Source organism: Sciurus vulgaris (genome assembly GCF_902686455.1).
Source record: "Sciurus vulgaris genome assembly, chromosome: 6".
Classification (NCBI taxonomy): domain Eukaryota; kingdom Metazoa; phylum Chordata; class Mammalia; order Rodentia; family Sciuridae; genus Sciurus; species Sciurus vulgaris.
Window position 1 is genome coordinate 140,813,384 of NC_136466.1, and position 23,662 is coordinate 140,837,045.

General features: G+C 42.0%; 1 protein-coding gene across 1 annotated transcript in view; it reads right to left on the reverse strand.

Moving 5' to 3' along the window:
• Positions 1 to 1,975: 1,975 nt before the first annotated feature.
• SLC1A3 (solute carrier family 1 member 3) overlaps positions 1,976 to 23,662 on the reverse strand; it is a 76,718-nt gene continuing 55,031 nt past the window's right edge. Inside the window, exons 4-10 of the mRNA XM_079144694.1 lie at positions 19,370 to 19,574; positions 16,624 to 16,666; positions 13,377 to 13,669; positions 10,839 to 11,072; positions 10,120 to 10,314; positions 6,053 to 6,187; positions 1,976 to 4,251 (exon numbers count right to left, since the gene is read on the reverse strand). Coding sequence (XP_079000820.1) covers positions 4,047 to 4,251; positions 6,053 to 6,187; positions 10,120 to 10,314; positions 10,839 to 11,072; positions 13,377 to 13,669; positions 16,624 to 16,666; positions 19,370 to 19,574 — 1,310 coding nt within the window. The 3' untranslated portion in view covers positions 1,976 to 4,046. The remainder of the gene's footprint in view (positions 4,252 to 6,052; positions 6,188 to 10,119; positions 10,315 to 10,838; positions 11,073 to 13,376; positions 13,670 to 16,623; positions 16,667 to 19,369; positions 19,575 to 23,662) is intronic.

The window sequence follows — 23,662 nt, forward strand, 5'->3', positions numbered from 1 at the left end:
TGCCCTTCAGTTCCCTTAGCTCTCCTTCCTTCTTTTTCTGTCGGTTTATTCATTAGGAGTCCGCCCTGGGCGTGACACCTTTCAAATGCTCTGGCCCCAGGAAGAGGCCACGCAGAGCTGGGCATTGTTGCCCCAGTTCTGGGACCACCCGGGTGGAAGAAGGGGAAGCTCTGGGGCCTGATGAGTGACAGTAGCCTGGGGTCAAGTGCCCAGCGGGCTGCCCGGAAAGAGGCAGGGTGCTTCCGACCCCCAAGCAGATCATCCCTACAGGGCGCTGCCTCCAGCAGGAAATCAGCCCTTCCTCCAAGCTTCCTTCAGACCCACGCAATTAACAGCACACTAAAATTTCTGTTTTCAACGTGGTCTGTATGAAGAAAGGCATAGAAAAAAGGATTTGACTGGTAAAGTAAGATTTTTTTTTTTTTTTTTTTTTTTTTTGGTGAGGGAAGGGACAGTGATGCTGACAAGGTGAATGCAGGAAGGGAAGGATACAGATTCTAATTTCTCAGGGTCTAGGATTTAAAATTTTTGTTAAATGTACCTATAAATATTTAAACAAAAAAAGTTAACCTGAACATCTGAACATTTTTCATGGTTCTATTTGTGAGCAAATCTGTGACTACCTTGTGTGAATGACCAGCTTCTCCTGTTTGCACTTTAGAGATGCGTGAAATCCAGCTTAAGCTGCAGAAAGGAAGGAAATCTGTCACTACAGTCACTACATGAGAAAGCACTTCTAGCAGTGGGTTGATCGTTAGTGGCACTTCCCTGAATGCTTCTTAGTATCCAGAATGTCCCACAGGAACACAGATGTTGATCCCTTGTAGGGGCCAGGTTTGGTTCCCTCAGGCTGAGTAGTCTCCTTCCTACACCCAAATTGACTATGCAAATATCATACATGCCTTGGAAGAAGTTAGGATGTATTGATCAAATACAGTGCTTTGCCCTTCTCCCCTCCCCATAAGATCCTGTAAGAGAAACTGATGGAAATTAGAAATTTTGTGTCTTCCCACCGAAAATAAGGCAAATGCACAAAACTTTCTTCACAATTTTAAGGGCTATAAGCTCATGAAGTCTTCACATGGATGACCTAGGGGTCTATGAACCCTGCTTTAGAGCCTTTCCTCTAGGTGGCTGCCCCTGCAGATAGACAGTCAGATTTAAGGGTGTCCAGACTCAACTTTCAGTCTGGAAATCTCATAATATTGCTGTCAATTCTTTGTTCCTTTTTTTTTTTTTTTTTTTTTTTTTTTTTTGGTACCGGGGATTGAATCCAGGGGCACTTAACCACTGAGCCACATCCCCAGCCCTTTATATATATTTTTATTTAGAGACAGGGTCTTGTTATGGTGCTTAGGGCCTTGTTAAGTTGCTGAAGCTGGCCTTGAACTTGTGATCCTCTGCCTCCCTGGGATTACAGGCGTGCACCACTGTGCTGGATTGCCTGTCAATTCTTTACTAAAAAGCGCAGGAAAGTAGTTGTCCAGAAGTTGTTCTTCATGAATACAGTGGTTCACTAGTATCAGGGCTGTTTCAAATACTCCTTGAGATTTCACTTAGTTCTTTTCACAAATGGCACTACAAATCACAAAGATGGATCTACCTAATTTGAAGGCTGAGCAGGATGTCACTTTTTTGGAAGAGTTCCATGGTGGCATAGCATTTTTCTAGTCCTAACATGGACCTAATTCCATTTATCTGAGAAATCTGAATCTGACCAGGACAAGCAAGTGCAGGCTGTTATGGAGAAGTGTTTCCCTTACTTCCTCCTGTTTCCACCTCCCATTTTAGGAGGTGAGCAGGAGAAAGCCGCCTTGCTCATTTCCTTGTGATTGTCTCCCCAGCTGGTTCTGTCAAGATTCCACCATGCTGTATGGCATCCATACCCAGCATGCCCCCAGCTCACAACAATAGTTTCATGATTGGAACATTTATTTTCCTTTGTGGAAAAGAATAACAACAGCACACAAAGATATTAATGTAAAACTATTTTTTCTTTATTGAAAATACACCTACAAAGTAATGCTTCCCATTCCATACTGGGTGCATGGATATGCAGAGCCTGTGATGGGCTGGCGAATCACCCTAGGGACCTGCTTTTGTAAGAAATGGTTAGTATATATAAAAAAAAAAAATCACACTGTATAACAAATTAATTTGACATGATTAATTTTTGCTCTACTGGTGTCATGAGATGACAGCCGTGTACATTAACTTTTGTAGTGTATTTCTCAAATAGAAACTTGACATTAAATGCTTTACTCCACCACAGCCTAATGTTAACTTTTATATGTGCAGAATGCTTGGGATCTCTATAAAAATCTCTAACTGTATATCGGAGAATGTATGTCTAGATTTTCAGTTTGTTAGCATAATTAAGTCCATTCTTCACCATTTTCTGTCAGAAACTCAAACACAGCCGGTATTGTCTGACGGCTCCCACTGAGTGTCTTTGACTGGATATTCCTTAGGGGGTAAAAATTAATCTCCTCTAAACCTGGGAGCTGCCTTGCCAAAAACTAAAGCTCTTGCTCCCTTTTCTTGCAAACTCATTGACATTATTCATACTGATTCATCTTCTTCCATCTCTCTTAGGGACACAAACAAAACCAAAGCAAACCCCACTCCAGGGGGAAGGTTTTGAATGAATTGGCAAGTGAAATTCCAACACAAAGAAGTATCTTGTTTATCTAATTCTAAGAACTTCTGATTAAAAATTTCAGATGAGAGACCACCCAGCTCATGGAACTGCACTAGGGAGCTCATTCATTTGACTTCTTTAATATATGTAAGAAGGGGATTTTAGTTTTTCATTTATACCCTTCTTTGAGAAATGATTTGGAACTGAAGAGAAAAAAATGTTTCAGGTAAAAAAAATAAATACCAAAATGAAGCTCTTCTTTTTTTATTCTTCCTTAGAGTAAACTATACTCTTGGTGTGTTAAAATTCTCTTTATTGTGTCAACCATTCTCCATTCTTTCCTTGCTCTTTAGTGTTCCATAGTGAGACCACAAGAACACTTTTGCTAGTAACTACTTTTCTGTTTATTTTCTAAGAGTCTGTTGCCAGTTCAGTGGTGGGAGACATCCTTCCCAGTGCAGTCCCTTCTGTTGGGGAAGAGGAGGAGAGAAGGGGATACTTCCTTTTTTGGAAAGAACTAGGCTAGGGTTTCATGAATAATCCTACTCCTGGAACAGTCTCCCACCTGGTGATTTGTATAACTGACATTTTGGGCACAGGACCCATTGAACCACACACCATCCTTATCCTACATAGAAATGCTCTCTCCCATTAAGTGTCCTTTCTGAGAGCCCCGTGCTCCATGGAATGGAATCTGGTGCAGGGTATTCCAAGGGGAAATAGAGGTCAGGTTCTTCCTGATGTCACAAGAAGTGTGGGCTGGAGGGACTGTAAGGGCATCAAGGAAGTCACCCATTTTAGAGATGAGGACACTTAGGCCTAGAAATGAGCTGTGACTTGCTCAAGGTCACACAGCAACTTTCACTTTCCGTTCCTCCTCACAGCAGTGCTAGCGATACAGGTTGTCCTGCTACTACTAAGATGAGGATGCAAGTCAGAGGAGAAAGGGGAAAAGCCCTTCCACTGACCAAGCCACAGCTGATCGCTGCTTATCGAGTTGTTCAGGTTTTGAGACTAAAACTCAATTGTATTCTGAAGAAGTTTTAGAATTTGCAAGTTGACTTAGGATGCTTTTAGCTTACTATTTGTTTGATTCTTTAACTTATAGGATCATCACATTTATAGGATGAGGTGCCACATTTCTCAAGACTGCTTTTGATCTCAGTACCTTATTAGGGAAGACAAATATGAAATGATTTTAAAAATTCAAGTGTGGGATAAAAACTGTGCATTTGGGTCACTGCAAAATCCTCCCTTATTTTTGGATGAATATTTCCCAATCCTAGCCAGCAGGGAGGAGAAGGGAGGGAAGGTGCTCCCTGGAGAGAATGAGCTATGATGAGATAGACACGTTTCTTAACGGTTTGCAAATGCCCGGTGCTCAAGAAGGCATTTCTGTGTTAGTCTACATCTTGCTTTCACTGTCGGGGGGTTTCTCAGTGTCATTGTCCTGGGCAATCAGCTGGTATGGTTTCTTCATTTCATTCTCTTCGATCACTGAGTTACCCATTTCAACGTCTTGGTTCTTCAGCTCATGTCGTGACAAGTGCTCAACAATTCCGGCTCCCAGGGAGTCACCCAGCACGTTGGTGGTGGTTCGGAGGCGGTCCCTGTGGGTGGAGTGGGGAGGAAGGAAAGAAGGCAGGTGAGCATCGCAAGGCCTCAAGTTCTACTAGGAGCTCTGCAAAGTCTACAGGAAGCATCTCTCAACATCCACTGGGCATGTCCACTAACTGCAGGGTCACATTCCCCACGCAGAGGCTATCAAAGTTGTAAGGACACACAGACCATCAATTTCCAGTGACTAGCTGGTTGTAGCTAGAGTCCCAGCAGTGGGGTAAACCCTTTTCTTTCTCCTTATTTAAAACTTCTCTTTCCTCCCATTCAGCTTTCTTTATGCTAGCATTTCTAGAAATGTGACCCTGAGGCCCCTGGGGGTTCCCCCAGGTCAAACGTATTCTATAATGATACTAGAATGTCACTTGTCTCTTTCACTCTCACTTTCTTGAGAATGTGTAGTGGAGTTTTACAGACTACCTGCCATGTCATATCAGAATACGCTGGAGGCAGAAGCAGTTGGAATGACTCCAGCTGTCTGATAATAAGCCAGATGTTAAGGGGACTTACGAAATGTAAAATGGGCCCTTCTTCCCACTAAATTTTTGGGTTGGAAATGGTTATTTACCACAAATGTTGTTTATGTTAATACATATTCTCATAGCCTTCAAATGAATTTAAAAATGTGCAAGTTGCTCTAATATGAGAGAGAGCCCACTTGGATAAAAGGTTTTTTGGAGCTCAATGATTTTTAAGTGTAAAGTTAAGAAATTCTGAGCAGGGGAGCTCATGCTACAGAAGTGCTGGTGTTCCTGAGTGCTGAGCAAGGCCAGAAGCAGGCTGCATGCTTGCTGTGCACACTGCCTTCAGTCCTCACAGTACCAGCAGCAGGCAGAGAGTAGGAGCACCACGTTTTACAGAGTTGGAGACCAGGGTGTCTGGGTAGCCTGCCAGACAGGACCAGGACATGATCCAAGTGACTGAGGAGCTGTGTTCTGCCCTTGAGCTTGGTGTGCACTGTTGGGCTCTCTCCTTTTTTTTGATCTGGGAGATTAAGCCCAGGGCTTCAAGCATACTGGGCAAGTGCTCTACCACTGAGCAGCCTTGTTTGGCTCTTCCTGGTCATTAGTTCTAGTGAATTCAGCATGTGTTGACTCTAGTACCCCAATGTGTTCTTCTAGGCATTCGCTTTGGGTATCCTAAGGACAAATTTTTCAAAAATGGAAGGGAACTTACAAGAGACAGGGGCAGAGAAGTAAGCTGGAAGGGTAAGGAAGCGGGCGCAGGCATAGGCCCTGGTGGTTAGGGTCTGCGGGTATGGAGGGTACATTTCGTAGAACTTTCCCCAGAACCCAAAATCAGTTCCACAAAGTGACACTAGTTCTATTTCCCACTATCTGCATGGTCACCTGGGGGACTCAAATGGGGACATTTGCACTGCATTATGCCACTGGAATAGGAAGCACAAGGAGGAAGGGCCTGAACTAGTGTGTGGGGCCTGCAGTTTTGTTCCAGTCACTGTGGGAATGTGTTGTGCAATTCAGAAAGGGCCTTGCTGATTTATGTTGGCTTTGCAAACGGCAGGTTTCCCAACTCTGAATGACTTTATGGAGTGAGAAGTATAGCAGCCAGATGGGCCCCACAGTCTGATAGGGGGGTCAGTGCACATGGTATCTTGGCTTGGTTTCTAGATAACAGCCAGGGATCAGGCAACGAGGACAGTTAAATTCCAGGCCAAGCTGACCCCCCTCCTCCAGGTTCTTTTGACAGGTGTTCCAGGCCACCTAGCACCCTCAAAGCATGGAGGTGGGGTGCCCTGCAACCTGAGCTGGAACTCAGTCGATGCATACTCACAGGAACCAGTCCACTGCGATGATGAGCGTGATGTCATCGGTGGGCAGGCCCACAGATGTCAGGACAATGACCATGGTGACCAGGCCAGCCTGAGGAATCCCAGCTGCTCCAATGCTCGCTGCTGTGGCTGTGATGCTGTAGAAAGAAAAATTGAAAGACAAAACATTTTTTTACAAATCTCTCCTAGTACAGAGTACCCTGCAAAACTCATGGTGACAATGCTTGATTTATCATGTTAAAAGAAGAGGATATGCTTCGGAAAAATGGAAATGAGTTTTTAAAAAACCAACGAGTTAATGATCGTGCTAACATTTATCCTGTGTTTGTCACGTGTTGTCATATGCTCTGCTTATCTCATTTGGTCCTCACAACAGCCTTCTGGAAGTTGGTCCTACAATTACAGTCATTTTTAAATGAAGAAGCTTGTGGCTACGTTCTTTTCCATGTCCTTGCAAGAGTTTTGTAAGGTTTAAAACACTATAAAATCACAGTAACAATTTGGTTCTAGTAAGTCACCTATCCAAGTGGAGGGGTATAAAAAGACTGAACTTGAATGATTCATGTGGTCAGAAAGGAGATGAAATTTATTAACTCAAAAGCAAAGTGATTGGTGAACTAAGTTCTGTAGTGCTGTACTTTTATTGTGTGTGGTGTCAGTGTGGGCCTGCCAAGCATGTTACCTGAGACTCATTTTGCTAAATGTCTATTTGAAGGGTCATATGAGAAAGTAAAAATCTTTTACAAATAGAAAATATTAACTAGATATAAAATGGTAGTAATAAAGTAATAAGACTGTGGCAGAAAATAATCATGGTTCCCTGTACTGTACCCTTTCTATGGTTCTGGACGTTTTGTTTATGGACAAGAATGAAGGCTACACTTCTCAGCCTCCCATGCAGCAGAGACCAAGTGGAAATGATGGATCAGCTTAGAGGCTCCGCTTCCCACTGGCTAAAATTTGGAGGTGGAGATGAGCCATCCTAGACTCCCTGGATAAGGGTAACACCCTAGGGACTCCGGAACTAAGCCTGGGTCTCTACATTATAGAACACCTACCAGCCATAAGGGCTTTGTGGAGCACAGCTGAGGGAGAAATGCATTCGGGCCTTGTTTACGATACTGGAACTGTTGTCATTTTTAACTCTAACACTTGCAACTGAACCCTTTTCCTAACTTGGGGCTATTTAACCACTATGCCAAGGTATGTTCAAGAATAGGTGCTATGGTTTGGATCTAGTATGTCCCCCCAAAGGCTCAGGTGCTGAAGGCTTGGTCGCCAGTGCTGTGGTGTTCAGAGGAGGGGCGGTTGGGAAGGTGGTTGGATCACAGGCTCTGACCTCATCAGTGGGTTCATCCATTAATGGATTCATAATATGATGTCATTACTGGGAGCTGGAGGAATCCACAGGAGGTGGGGTTTAGTTGGTGGAAGTAGGTCACTGGAGACATGTCCTGGAAGGATATATTCTTTTCCAGCCACTTTCTCTCTCTGCTTCCCTGCTACCACAGGGTGAGCAGATTTGCTCTGCTATATCCTCCCTACCATAATGTTCTGTCTCACTGCAGGACCAGAAAAGTTGGAGCCTTTGATCGTGAACTGAAACCCTGAAACCCAGAGCCAAAATAAATCTTTCCTCCCTTAAGTTGATTTTCTTAGCTATTTTGTCACAGTGATGAAATGCTGACTGACACAGCAGGTTAAGGTAAGTTGAGAGGTTGATCTGCCACCCTCAGTGTACCTAGCCTGGGTCTGGAGTCCCAGAACCCCAAGGCCAGTCAGTGACCTCTGGTCTCCTCTTTTTCTTTCTGATATACCCTTCAACTATTATTCTTCTCCAATGGCATAAATATATGTACAGAGTCTAACATGACTTAATTCTAAATAAATATAACAAAAATGTGGGGTTACTGATATAGATTAAAAGAGACCATAAAACCAAATGCAGGGCATAATCTGTATTTAATCTTGGTCTGGGAGGAAAAAGCCATAAAAGGCAGTTGGGGAAATCTGAAGACAGACTGCATATTCTGGAAGTACTTTTAAGATTCTTACTGCTGTGGTTAGGTAGAAGAATATCCTTATTTTTAGGAGATACGTGATTAATGATGTACAGTTGAGATGTTATGATGTCAGAGAGAGAGAAGCAGTAAAATGTTGACTATTTTTAGATCTAGGTAAAGAATCCTTGTCTTGACTTTTCTATATGTAGGGGAACCTTCATAATAAAAAGCTATGAAAGGAAGAACAAAAAGCTGACTTATTTTGATCTTCAACTATATTGTTAATAATAATTAAAACCAAACCCTACAACAATGAAAAGCAGAAGCTGACTTGGATTAGCCCCCTGTTGCCACTGGATTTATAAATCCCTTCTGCCTGGTTACCTTCAATGGGCCAAAGGGGGAAAGTGTAGTATTTGCATATACACACAGAGAAGCATGGGCTGTCTTTGGAAGGATGCAGGAAAAACTGGCAAGTAACAGCGATTGCCTTTGTGGAAGGAAACCAGGATTGGGGGAAGTATGGAAAGAAGATTACCTTTCACTAGATAGCTCAAAATAATAGTTTAAAATATTCTCCACAAAAATCAAACTCTCAACCTTACATGTCAGTATGATCTGTCTTCTGTTTTATACTACCTGAAAACTAACCCCAGAGAAAAAAAAAAGAATCCAGTTTTTCATGTATATTTTCATTTTCCAATATTGTCTATAAAAACTAACACATTAATGCTTTTTAAAACTGAAGTATAGGGTTGGGGTTGTGGTTCAGTGGTGGAGTGCTTGCCTAGCACATGTGAAGCACTGGGTTTGATCCTCAACATGACATAGAAATGAATGAGTAAAATAAAGGCATTGTGTCAACCTACAACTAAATTTTTTTTTTTTTTAAATTGAAGTTAGTTTAAGACTTTTAAGAAAGAGAAATATCCATACTATGTCCTCCATAGACATTAAAAAGAGCTAGATATAATTATAAATGTTATATTGATAAGCAAACCACAGCATGTATGATATGATTAATCACAAAAAAGAAGTGCGAGTGTGTCTATGCATAGGGAAAGTTCTTTTCCAACCAAACATGAATAATGTTTACACACAGAAAGATGTGGCATGATGTGGTGGAGGGTACATGCTTTACTTTTTATTTTCTATACTTCCATATTATTTACTTTGTTATTAATGAGTGTGCATATTTGTAATAAAAAGCTAATAAGATATCTAAATCTAAAAACAAAATTATTCTTCCAGACTCCAACCTCCTGTATATGTGGGATTTCCTTCCCAACCATTTTCCTCAACCAACCTTCATCATATTGTCATCTGCTGAAGTCCTTCTTTTTGTGTGTTTTGTTTTTGCTTTTTGGTAGTGGAGACTTATTCAGTGGTATTTACAGGGGGTGGAGGGGTGCTTTACCACTGAGTTACATCCCCAGCCCTTTTGAAACACTTTTCATTTTGAGGTTTCATTTTGCAACACTTCTCATTTTCATCTAAGTTGCCCAGCTGGCCTTTAACTAGTGATCCTCCTGCCTTCGCTTTCAGAGTAGTTGGGATCATGCACCTCCACACTTGGTTTGGTGTTATGGTTTACATATGAAGTGTCCTCCCCAAACCCCTGAGTTAACGTAGGAACGCCTGGAGGTGAAGTGATTGGGCTGTGAGAGTTGTAACCTCATCAGGCCATCTCAGTTTGAATAGACTGGTGGTAACTGTAGGCAGGTGAGCTGTGGTTGGAGGAGGTGGGTCACTGGGGGTGTGCCCTGGGAGAGCAAGAAACGGTTCATCTGTCCCATGGTCCCTTCCCCCCTGCTCTCTCTCTCTGCTTCCCAGCTGCCATGAAGTGAGCAGCACTCCTCCACCATACCTTTCCACCACGATGTTCCATCTTACCTTGGGCCCAGAGCAATAGATTTGGCTGATCATGGACTAAACCTTTGAAACCGTGAGCCAAAATAAACTTTTTTCTAAGTTGTTCTTGTCAGGTGTTTGCTTATAGTAACACAAAGGTAACACAGTTGGTAAAGTCATTTTCAAGAAAATGTTGTGCAGAACTCTCCTTGTACCTGATTGTAATAATCTGTCCAAAGTTCAGGTCAAAGTTGTTAACTTGAGCGATGAAAATGGCAGCCAAAGCTTCATAGAGGGCGGTCCCGTCCATGTTAATGGTGGCCCCCACAGGGAGCACGAATCTGGTGATGCGTTTGTCCACACCATTGTTCTCTTCCAGGCACTTGAAGGTGATGGGTAGTGTGGCAGAACTGAGAACAGTACAAAGGGCATGTCAGCTGAGGGTCCTGGTACTTCTGAGTAAGTCTGTGTTTGGTCTTTTGGACAGACAGTTCCTTCCTCTCCCACGTCCTAACTTGAAGGGAACTAAGTCAGCACTTGTATAAATAAAGGAGCGAGGTTAGAACAGTGTGGGCCCCTGGTGGGGTCACTTGGCAGCTCTCCTGCTTCTGGGTTCCTCTGAGATATCACTTCTGATTATCCCCCATGACAGCAGCCTGTGCCAGGTCATTCTGCCATTTCTCTCTTAGGAAGCTCTCAACTGAAGAAGCGGATGACTATAAACAGGAAAGGAAAGTTGACTTCCATCCCCCCACCCCCAAACCAAAATATAGCTAGCTAATCCCTGATCCCAAATGGATATGATTGGCACCAGAGGTGAAAAGACCGATTTGTTATTCCTGAAGTTTGAAACTAAGAACAAAATGCCTCCACCTACCTGCGACCCGAGGGGCCCACGTTCAGACACATTTTCTTAGAGGGGTAAGCCACGCACCTTGACGAGGTTCCCAGAGCTGTGACGAGTGCTTGCAGCAACCCTCCAATGAAAACCCAAGGGTTCTTCCGGGTGACCAGGAAGTAGAGGAGAGGCAGGACGATGACGGCGTGAATGAGCAGGCCCACGATGACCGTCACTGTATACATGGCCAGCTGCCCCCCGATCACACCCATGTCTTCCATCTCAACAATCTTCCCAGCGATCAGGAAGAGGATGCCGAGCGGGGCGTACCTGTGGGGAAGCACACGAGACCCCTGCAAGTCTGGTTTCCAACGAGTGGCCAGACAAAGGGAAGGGTGGTGGATTTCCAAACTTTTCCATCAGGACGCTGTTAGGACTTTGGAGAAAGTGAATTTCTTTTCTTTTCTTTTCCTTTTCAATTACAAATTTCCCCTGAATATTGCTGAATCAGGCTTTCCTCTCACTCAGAATTGCTCAGAGACACTTTTTTTTCTTGTTATACCTGTGGACAAACATGCAGGTACTGGGGTTCTTCCCTGTCCTAGACATTTCTCCTTACACTGTACCTGGGGCACTTTGCTGATCTTCAGATGTCACCCACTCTCCTTGCCCCCGACCTTTGCTTAGTACAAGCACTGCCACAAATTCCGCACCTAGATCCAGACTTGGAAGCATTTTGCACATTATAACCTGCTCCCCAGGTTAAGGAAAGAGTCACAAGGTACCATGTTGGTATTTCAGATTTGCAGTCAGCTCTTTATTCCAGGGCCTTGATAATTTTTTCCCCATATTTACACACTGCTCAGAATATTACTTAAGATTTTTCTTCGAATCATCTTTTTACTTAAATGAGTTTCAGAGGAAATTTTGTTTTATAGTGCAAATGGTAAACTAGTCCCATAAATAGGAGACCATAAAATAATTTCAGAGCTATTAAAATTAATAATGTGCATGTACATAACACCACAATCAGCTTATAGGTATTCTAATTAAGTAATTATTACCCATAGGCTGTTACTGCCAATTGGGAACTTTCCGCTGAAGACTCTGAGAGAACGAACAACTGACCACAAAATGACTTGTAGCACTGAAATAACCCTGTTTGCTTAAAGGCTCCACTGCCTGGTTTTCAACTCCCTTTGTATGATGTAAACTACAACCAAACTCACGTTACTAAAAACAGAGAAGCCAATCACCCTTAAGGAGAAAGGTCTGCTGGGAACTGCAGAAGACTTATTGCAAACTGAAAAGCACAATGCTTCTTTCAAAAGTCCTTTAAAAACTACAGACCAGGAAATCACAGGAGTACCTGTTTTCAGAAATGCAATAACTCAATGTTAAATGTATAGTCAAATATACAGCTAGAAAAGCTACATGTAAGGTTCATTCAGTGACTTTGAATGGGCTTCTTTCATAAAAGAGGTGAAAGGTGGAGGCATTTTGATAATATGAAGATAAATGTCCACTTTCAGCCCTGCCAGGATTTCAAAGGAGCCTTCCAATTGGAGGCTCCTGTGGGGACAACACTCTGACCCGTCTTTGTGCACAAGTTCATATCCATCTTGTGCAAATTTCTAAAAAGTGGATTTCTCTGGGCTTTAGTGCTATTAAAGACAAAGGACATTTTTAATCATGTTGGTGAGTGAGTGCTTTTCTTAGCAATGGATGCCTTCCTGCCTCAGGTGCTATGGAGGAGTCTGGATATTAAAAATAAGGGATAAAAGAAAAGCAACCCCCACGCAAGGCCTAAGCCAAGCAAAGGGTCCTCTCCCTGACCAGGAAAGTTTACTTTCCAAGGTCAGTGTTCTCTTTTGGATTTAGTCTTTTCCTTTGCCTCCTGCTCTCGAATTTATTAAAGGAAGTTTTGTTATAACTTATTGCCATGCTTGTTTCTTGAGACTCAAACAGAGAAAGAAGACCTCTATTTTTTCCGATAATCCAGAGCCTTTCTGTGCTTTTTCCTCTACTGGGAATGCTCTTCTCCTGCCACCGTATGGCTGGTTTTTCTGGGTCATCATCCATGTCTTAGAAAAAATACCACCTTAGAAGCCTTTCTACACCATCCAAGGCAATTTCATGCCTTCTCACCTGCTGTCTTATTTAAGTTTTTCACAGCATTTGTGACTAAAGCATATGGTCAATTTATGTGCTTATTTGTTGTCTGTCTCTCTTTAAAGCATTACAAGATCCAGGACATCTTCCTATGTTCTCTTCATTGCTATGTCTACAATGCCTGGCATTCTATGCTTGTCATATATAGATACTCAATAAATGTGTCTGAAATGAAGAAATGAATAGATGGAAAGTGGAGGACTGAGGAATGGGATTTCATAAGCACTAGGGCATAAAGGATTTGATACCTCTTGCAAACAAGGAAGTAAACTAATTACGAGAGACTTGCAGATAGGCTTAAGGCCTCTAGAGGCCAGGACATGCATTGATTTTCTTGTGCTTACCAGAGTGAGATCAATTGCAATTGGCCATCCGGCCTGGTGGCATCTTCTGCAGTACAGAACACATGATGATGGCAATAAGCATCTTGTATATAGCTTTACAGCAAATGGAGATACATACCACATTATCACTGCTACCAATCTCATGATGGCTTCATTCAGAGAATCAAAGAAGTCTCTTAGGGCTTGCCCCTGTTCCTTCATGTTTCCAATCACAAAACCGAAACACATGGAGAAGACAACTAGCCCCAGGGCATTGACCCCATTCACAGATCCTGGAACTGGGACCATCTCCTCTGTGATCCTCGAAAGAGTCTGCATGGCCTCTGACACATTGTTTATCACGGCACTCACGAGGGTTTCATTGGACTGGACGGGCACTTTAAAGCTTCTCTTCTCATAGTTGGTTTTAAACTTAAAAAATAAAGAACAACAGGAATTAAAGAGATTTTCATTTTTTATCCTTTCCTGTTGTCCAGATTTTCTACCATGATATACATTACTTTAAGAACCTAATGTTATAGAAAGTATCTGACTATCCATCTATCTATGCATCCATCCATCACCTGTCTCTAATCTGTGGCAAATCCCTATTACTCAACACCTATGCACACACATGCACACACACAAATACATATAAATCACAACACACACTCTCAGATATATAAAAACATCATGACTGGAAAGAGAGAACTGGGTAAATATATTGAACTAAACACACACATGTGCCTTTGCTTTCTTCTGAAACCCTCATGAAAAGACAATAATGTGATTTTTAAACAGTCATAAACCCAGATATTCACAATAATCCTTTTACTTCCTGTGGAGATCATGCTGTGGGATCATAGAAAAATCACCTAACATCTTTTCCTTCATATTCCACCACTGTCGAACAGGGATAACTGTGCTGGTTCTACCTCACAGGATTGATGCAATGATCAAATGAAAAGTAATATATGAGAAGATTTTGTAAATTTTAAAGAACTATGCTAATGTTGGCTCAGTGACAAAGCCCTTCAGGAATTAGACTCAGTTGGAGATTGTAGGAGACATTAAAAATGAAAAATCTAAAAACGACCACCATTTAAATAATTCCTGATAGTATCAATCCTTAAGAATAGGTTCCTGGTGCCAGGCACAGTGACACATGCCTGTAATCCCAGTGGCTTGGGAGACTGAGGCAGGAGGATGGTGAGTTCTAAGTGAGCTTCAGCAACTCAGTGAGACCCTATCTCTAAATAAAATACAAAAAAGAGCTGGGGATGTGCTCAGTGGTGAAGTGCCTCTGGGTTCAATCGCTGGTACCAAAAAATAAAATAGATGCCTGATGAATAGTTGATGACATATTTTCTTCTGGCCTGGTTCTCCACGTTCCTGGTGGTGAACTCAAGAGATGGCCTTGCCCCATAACTTCTACATAAATGCCCAAGGAAGGAGATGCTGACAACACGGTTGTGGCCACTTGAAACAATTAAGCTACCATCCCTCTATGATATTAATGAGAATAAATTTCCCTGCCTTGACAGTGATGGTAGCAGAGCCACAGTGAGGGTGCTGACACATGAAGGTTGACTGGATCCAGACACTGGGGAAGCATGGCCAGACAGGAAGTGCTTGGTCATTTCTTTGTCAAAAGTAAGTGGGAGACTTTCTGGTCCATTGGGAAGTCATTATTTCCAAACAAGGACATGACTGCTGTCAATTCTGGGGACACAACCCTGAACAATCTGGTACTGCTGGTAAGTTTGGAGCAACAAAGGACGTCCTGTTCTAGCCAACTTTCAAATATCCTTACTCTGCTGGGTGCTTATGCATTTTGCAGATTGTCCATGGTAGATTTTCAATTCCTATCAGCTTTTTCTACGGCTCCAACTCTTTCTCCTTAGACACAGTTTGCAGCCTACTCAGAAACTGTGACCTCATTTGCATTCTGGTCTAAGCCAAAGAGATCTGGGGAGATATATTTGCTTCCCCTTCACAATCCTGTAAATGCAATTCCAAACTAAAATACAATAAATCTTCATGACTCAGCACTTTTCCCATCTGAAAGATCTGGAAATCAGCATTTTGATATCACCCAGTGCCAGCTGACTAACTAGAATAGTCAGCCCCGTGGTGCTGGGGTTGGCTGGTTGTATTGAAAGGGGTTTGTTATTTATGGTTATAGTTGCTTTTGAACAAAGAAAGTTAGATTTTTGGCCTCTCTCTATTTTTTTTTTTAAGGAAGGATTCTGCTGAAAATTTGCATGTGTGTGCATTTATTACCTATTAAAAATAGTCTCCATAAAAATTTTAAAAGGGAAAAAACAAAGGGGAACTTAAATGTGTAAAACTTAGTTCTCCACGAGGTCAGGGTTTGGTTTTGCTTGTTTTACAGATCCCAAGCAGAAAGGTTAGGGAATTACAACAGAGGTGAATTGTCACCATCTGGAGAAGTGTTTGGGAGCCATTATTTAATCCAGAATGTCTGTTTCCCTTTTTGTATTTTGGGCAACAAAGCTTTTATAGTCAAGTGAAGTTAGAATGAGCTTTTCTGATTTTTTATTTTCTAGCAGTAAAATGTATTAGTATCAAAATGCAGAGGGCCAAGAGTTGCTTGGATGTGAGGCTAAAAGGAATGGAATCTCACTATAGTCTCCAGGTAGGTGTCTCATCACCTTGAACATTGCTTTCTAGGAAGCAGAATGGATTAGGAGGAAGAGAATTTGTGGTCATTACAATGGATCTGAATTCTGGGTCTGCAATTTATTACCTGCGGAAATCGGTGCATGTTATATAACCCACCCGTTCTTATAAATGAGTGGTCTCATCAGCAAAAGGAAGACAGAGATGCTCACCAAATTTATATGAGGGCTAAATATAATTTTAGTGCTTGGCACATAGCTGGCATTCCAAAAATGACACCACTCCTTTCTGATGTGGTTCTGTTTTAGAATTCCTAAGGCCTTTAGTAGTAATAAATAGTTCAATGATTTTAAAGTCAAACCCAGAAACTAGAGTAGTTGCTCAAATCTTTAAAGCAAGTTATTAATTCAGTTTGTATTGGAGTTTGCTTGCTTCGTGGGCTTTCACATATGTGAAATGGAGGATAGGGAAAGGAAAGGGGCCTCTGACTACCCTCTTAACAGGGACTCAATGGGCTATTGGTGTGTAGACACACAGTGCTTGGCAAATAGCAAGAGTTCAAATACAAGATAAGAACCACTTCTTGCCCCAAATTTCCTAGAAAACCCTGGTGTTTTCCATCTGGTTGTCAAGAGAAATTTTCCTATTATGGAGAAATGGGGTATGGGGAATAGAGGGTCCCATTTGGTTTGGTATGCCAAAGAGGAATTTCGAGGGTGAATTAGTGGCTACAGAGTCTTTACCTGTTTAAAGCAGGCTTCCACCAGATTTGGAGGGAACATATTCCTGCAAAGAAAATAGCAGTCAATTGAAAAATTTCCCATATTAAGTTTGCTCCTTAAATACTGTTTCATTGTGTCGAAGGTAGAGATTGCACTGAACTAAGGAAAAAAATGGAGAAAGAGAAATTCTGGTGAATTTTATGACTTGAAATGAAGCATATGGTTATCCCTAAGTATGGCCCATGTAATCTTATTTTTCAGGGAAGTCCCAAATTCATCTTGACTGTCCTCTTGTCAGACATTGGGAAGCTCTGTTCAGTCACTATGCCATCAAAACCCTGCTCCTAGGAAGAATCAAAATGAGAAGGGAAAACCTTTAATCATTAGCAGTGTGGCTGACTGAGGTACTATTCAATAGTGGTTATTCGAGTTATTGCTCCATGTGTCTAGGGGCCAAATGTTCTGAATCCAAAGTCATGGCTGGATCATGAAATTTCTCCAAAATGTCCTCCCAAAGTCCACTGGGGGATGGAACTTTGGCAATGAATCCCTGGAGACTCTGAGGTTCTTTGGTGGTCAATGAAAGATGGTGCACAAAATTTGAACTTGAAGCCATGTGACAGGGCTTGTCTCTTTCTCAGAGACTGTCAGGACAGTTGTTTGAGTTTACTGTTGGGGAGGGGCAACATTCTAGCTGGCCAATGTGGCACTGGACAAGGCATAGCACCCATTTGTGTCTTAGCTGACTCATCTGTTAAAAGAGGAGATTGGATTAGACCCTCATTAGGAGGAGACATGACTCAGTGAGCTTGGGCTCAAGATCCCAGAATTTGTATGTATCACAGTCATACATTAGGTTGTAAACTCTTCTCCTTTTCCTCCCACTACCTAGACCATCCTGCTTCCTTTTCCTTCACGTCTATGCTCCTTGTGTTTGCTTCTATAAACCTTGATAGAAGTTTGTATTCAGGAGATGCCAGGATAAATGCTCAAGCCAAGTGACTGGGTGGGGGCAGGATGTTCATACACTGTCACTGAGGCAAAGGGGGCCAGAAATTCACAGTACTCTTACGGACCAACCAGACTGGGGATTGCAAGATCCAACTCTTCAAATCAGGGTAGAAATTATAGGAAAGGAGAATGTGATGAAATACTTCTAATCCAAACTACCTGAGGTCAAGTTCATGGAAACAGTAAAAAGCTATAATTAACTCTATGAACTAAATAAAAATATAGTTACTGGGTGCCAACTTGGTTTGAAATAATATTATAGGGTGGCTTGTTACCTTCTGATCATTGTGATTAACTCCCTGAAAAGGGCTTTCAAGAGGAGACCTCAGGGTTCCAGTGCTTAATTTGATGGTGCCAAATTACCCATGGTGGGAATTGAGGGGTGCTGCTTAGGAGACCCTCTGTTCCCCATATCTCTCTGGACTCTAGCTGCCATAGACCCACTCCTTGAGATGACATACAAAATCAATCCCTTAGGGGAGCTTCCTTCAGATGATCAAAGGGAGTCCTTCAGAGTGTATATGTAGGATGGGCAACCTAGTTACTGTCCAGGTGAGTTGTAAAGAAGGCAGGAAAAGTTTAGGTTGGGGGAGCACAGGTTGGGTGAGGCTACTTGGTGGGGTAATGCAAAGCAGAGGGGGACGTAGAGGCCTGTGCTGGGATGTCCTCCATCTGCTTCTAGACTCACTCTCTATTCTTCTCTGTGTGCCTGTGGACCGTGGTATGAGGATTCTCTTGCCTTCTGGCTGCCCATTGGGTAGAGAGAGAAAATGACCCATGTGTATATTCTCCTAGCTCCCTTTTTGATTGGTTTGTTGGCAGCTCCTTTCCTTCAAATAAGTTAGAGCTCCTATCCTGAGGTGCACATCCCAGGGCTACAGCTCTTTCTGGGTTCCAGAAACAGCTCCCTTCCTTTGTCCATTCATAGCCAGGGTGGTAACAAAACAGCTTCCTACTGTCAGTCCTCTGGTGCCCATCTTCCCCTGGAGGTTCCCTTAACCCTGCTTGTACTTTGCAAACCTTCCTCAGTGTTCCTTTTGAGTATGCAGTATGCTTCTTGCTAGAACTGACTGATTGCAGGGCAGGTGTATGTGAGAGAAAGAAGGAAAGTGCCAGGATCAAACCCTGGCTTGCTTCACCATTCTGTGAAAGGTAAACTACTACCATGTCTGCTCTGAGTATTAGCTAAGACTCGCATGTAATCAGTGTCCGGTCTGTACATACAGCGATGCCAAAGTCACCTTTTAATGTCTTATGATTGATCTGCCAAATTCCTTTTTCATAAATAGTATAAGAGGAGAAACTTGGGAAAGTATAACCAGAAGATCTCTGAAGTCCCTTCTGGAACTATGTTGTAATGTATAATGAACAATGAAACAGATCACTAGTTCTAAGTTAGGAGTCCAACAGCTAGGCTAAAAACCAGCCTGAAGAGTAAAGCTTGTGGAAAGTAGGCTAGAATTTACTAATAGTCCAAGGTGAACAGCACAGTGGAGAGAACTTTGAGATGAGATTCTGAATCCTAAAAGCAGGACTTTCAAAATATCTCTTATCCTTCTTCATCTTACATCTTTTATATGAGCTCAGAAAATAGATCCTTACTTCAGTTTCTGTTAGAAAGAAGTAAAGAGGCTTTGTTTCAAGTCTGGCAAGGCTGGTTCAGTCAGACACCTCTTTCAGGGTTTGATTCTTTTCCCAAAATAAAGGAGGCTAGTGGTCAGCATATACCCAGAAGAATGGGCTTGCAAGGACGTACCTGATTAGATCCAGGAAGGCGTCTGCAGCCGTCACTTGTACAATTTTGCCTTCTCTGTGCATGTTTTCCTTTGTGCCCTTCCCAGGATGGATGATGATGACAATGATTATGCCAATCACCACGGCAATGATGGTGGTGGTCATGTAATAGACTACAGCTCGCATTCCCATCTTCCCTGATGCCTTACTATCTAGGGCCGCCATTCCTGGGGAAGGCAAAGAGAAGGAAATTTTCAGGAGTCAGTGGAAGGGATTCTGCAGTGGAAGACAACGGGAACGGCACTTCCTTCTACGCTCCCCTACCCTCGTTCCACCCGGCAGTACGTGTTATCAGAACTTGGCCCCAGATTGAATCAGAGGATCACAAAAAGTGAAGGGAATAGCCATAGGATGGCTGAGTATCAGTGAATGTGTGATCAGCCATTTTTTGCACCAAGAGTTGATTCTACTTGGCCAAATAAATCCACTCTAATGGTTTGAAAGTGCAATTCTTTTCTTCCCTTGGTTACTACTGGTTGGGGAGCCTACTTGTAGTTGGAATTATGAATACAGTGTGTGTATGTATACAGAAATATTAAAAAAAAATTCCAGCAGGATAATCTAAGTTTACCTCAATTTCAAGCACTGTGGTCAGCGATTAACTGCCATTAGGTTCTTTTCAAAGAATTACAATTTTATTAATGTTTTTGGAATATGTACTTTATATGGTATATTTTATGTAACATTGAAGTTGAAAATGATATGAAACTCTCAAAAGACTAAATTGTCTCTAATGTGGGCTCTTCCGTTTCATTTACTGTTTCTTTACTTTTCTTCTTTTTATCCTGCCCTATTCCATTAAAACACTAAAATTCTATTACATCCTCTTCTAATTGTTCATCAGACTATTTTCTTTACTATTTAAAATTATGTTTCCACAAGTGTATTAAAAGGTAATACTGCATTTAAATGATAGATATCAGATTCTAATATTGGTTCAATATTTAGGTAGTGACCATGTTCACATAAACATATTTAGAGCAATGTGAAGCATTAAAAAAAAAAGTTTCCATAATTGCCAGGTAACTGGTTGGGTTTGTCCAAAAATGTTGATACTGAAGGTAGAAAGGTAGAAAATTAAGCCATGATTTTCAATTTATAATTCCATTTTTATTCAAGTCATAATCCATAATCTTCACAAGAAGCATTCATTTAGTATCTGGTATGTTCTTACTTTTAACAACAATCTATATAGCAGATTTTTAAAAAAATTAAGCCAAAGGCTAGGGTCTTAGAATCAAGTTGAAAGGAGTAGAAACTTGAACTCAGAGTTTATGTACTAAATTTCCTGAACTTTCTGCCCCTGAGAAAACCACCTGCATCTCCCACAAATGAGGAGGCCAACTTGGCTCTAGTGCATGAACATAACCTCGTTCGTCCTTGCCCACTTTCTTGAAGCCCAGGGCTAAGGATCTAGTTATTGAGATGGCACAACTTCCGTAATGAACTACATAACAAGTGGGCTAATCTGTTCTCACCCAAAGTGTCCCCTCCCCGCAACTTCTATTCTCAGATCCGAATCCTTTGAAAAGATTTTGACTTTGTGCTTGTGATGATTTATCCTTCCCAGGATTGCCTGAACTGATCACCACTGAACCCTGCAATTCTCCTAGCTTCATCCTGTTGACCCAGGAGTGGTGTAAGCTCAATAGACCGGATATCTCTGCTAGGAGGTACCAGGTGGCAGTTTCCTTTCTCCGAGATGTTTTCTTTCCCTCCTCCTATTTTGTGGCACTGCTCTCTTCTCATGCCAGCTCATCTCTGACGCTCCTGTCACTAGTTTTGACCTACAGCTATCAGAGAGAATGCTCAATGATCAAGAGAGCGCTGGAAACCAAAGTGCCAAACAAAGAGGTTCCATCTCCCTCCCGCACGTTGGCATTAGGGATGGGGAAAACGATCTCAGTATCCACAGCTATTGGGCTATCAACTCTAGGAAATAAAATGTGTAGGTTTTAATTTTTTTAAAAAATGAAAAGCAACACTGAAGTATTTTCTCCATACTTCCTATTCTGAGAAAGCTGAAGACAACCAGGGCAAGGCATTCTCTTAGCCATTAGCACAGAAGGAGAATCAAGAGTAAATTGAGAGTCCTCACCCACTTCTGCATGTTGGCTCTTTCTTTCCCTCTGAAAGAGAACAAGACCATAGCTGCTATTGTTTTAGACAAGGAAGGGCAGTGGCTGGTGTCTCCATGTACGTCTCTGTCTTAAAGGGGGTCCAAGTCCCACATAGGAGCATTTGCTCACCTTTGCCTCTGGGGTGCTCCAGCTGGCAAAACCAAAAGACCACCAAGAACAGGGCCATACATCATCACCAGGGCAACAGCAGGATGGATGTGGAAAACCTGTTATACACACAATGGCCTTGACACTGGGGAGCGAGGAAAGTGGAGGAAGAACTCTGGAAGAGGAAACCCCAAGTGAGCTTCCTTTCCCTCACCCAAACTCTGTGACCATTCCTTTTCCCCAGTCTTGTGAAATATGAGAGACAAAGCTTAACGCCAGAAACTAAGCACACGTCAGAGCGTCTGTGGCAAGGTTAAAGTACTAAATCACTTTGTAGAAAAGGGAATTTTGGCAGGAACGCCCTAAATGTTTGCAAGGGGGAAAGTTTGCATGAGCCTTGTCACATCCTTTACAAAATATGGGAGAAAAGGGCACTGGGGCGATGGGGAGACAGGAAGCCACTTAGGCATGGGGGTATTCATGGAGTGTGTTACAACAATCATGCATTCATCTAAGTGCGTATTTGAGGAACGCATTCCAGAGACAGCAGTGAAGATGGGGATCTTGCCTTGTCTCTTTTTCTTCATTTGGTATGGGCTTAGCCCCATTCAAGACATCATACCATCTTTATCATGAAAACAACCTGCCTTCAGAATCAAGACCCTCTTGAGACCCAAGAAATTCTGTACTGTACTATTGTTGCAAGTACTGTGAGGACTCTTCCAGTTACTACAGTGTGTTTGTATGCTTTGTGTATTTTGAGTTTATCAGAAGTTAACCAAAAGTTATACTTATACACTTGGCTGGTCCAGTGATTCACCAAGTTCTACTTGTGACAGTATATGTTCATTTGATTCAATGACACTTCTTTAATGCAGATGTTATTTTATTATTTTACAGGTGAAGAAACAAGAGGTCAGAGAAGTTAGGCACACTGCCCTGTGTCGCACAGTTAATAAACAGCAGTGCAGGATCGAAGCCCACACATCTAAGAGTATCCTTACCACTTCACTTCTTAAGGACAAGCAAGGAGCCACCACATTGTACTTGCTTGTTATCCATGTTGACTCTCTCTAGCCTTCTTACATTAAATTCAATGTTGAGACAAGCCACTTGGCTTGAGGAAACTTCTACGGAGGGTTGTCATTGTGGAAAACCTCTGCTGAGTTCCTCTGCATTCCCTAAACCTACCTGAAGACTGAGCTGAGTAGTGTTGGTCACCAGAAGGACTAGCTAGGGAGCTGTGATATCGGCACACATTCTTCGCAATCCCAGAGCATGCATGCTGTAATGGAGGGTGGAGGGCTGAGGATTCTTGCTGGCTGTGAGCACTTGAGCCTTTTTCTTATTTCTGGAAATCTATCCATCCATAACTAGTCATCGAGCAAGCAACCAATTTTGCAAGCCTAGGGTATGTTCACCAATGAGTTAAGCCTTGAAAGGACACTGAACAGGCTTTCTAGAATGTACAAGATCAATACTCTGCTTCAAAGACTTAGGTATTTTAGGCAGAAGTCACTTGTAAGAGGAAAGGAAGAGAATTTCTTGAAACAATGATGTGATTAAGTTTTTGTCTTTGAAGACAGTCTTTGGGTAATCAGTTTAGTACAACAAACATGCACGGAATTCATGGGATTTTTTCTTTTTTGCAAGGGAAGGGAATGAAGTATTTCATAAATATGTATGCAGAGTTCTGCAAATCTGTATTATAAATTAGATTCCTTTTGGTGTAATATTTGGTATGACTTCTTGGATAAGTGAAATATGTATTCAGCAAAATATGAAAGGGTAATGCAAATAATTCCAAGTTACTAAGGTTCTATCATTTGCATGGATTTCATTCTCTCATTTGTTGAAATATTTATTTCTTATAAATTAGCATGTTTTAGTCTACTCCCCCCACACCAATTCATGTCTCTGGTTTTGAAACATGGAATCTAAAGCAGGAGCCTTCTGTTTTGAATTGCCTTTCAACTGATTCTCATGATGTTCCATTGTTCTTCCAAGGCCCCTGGACCAGGCCCAGA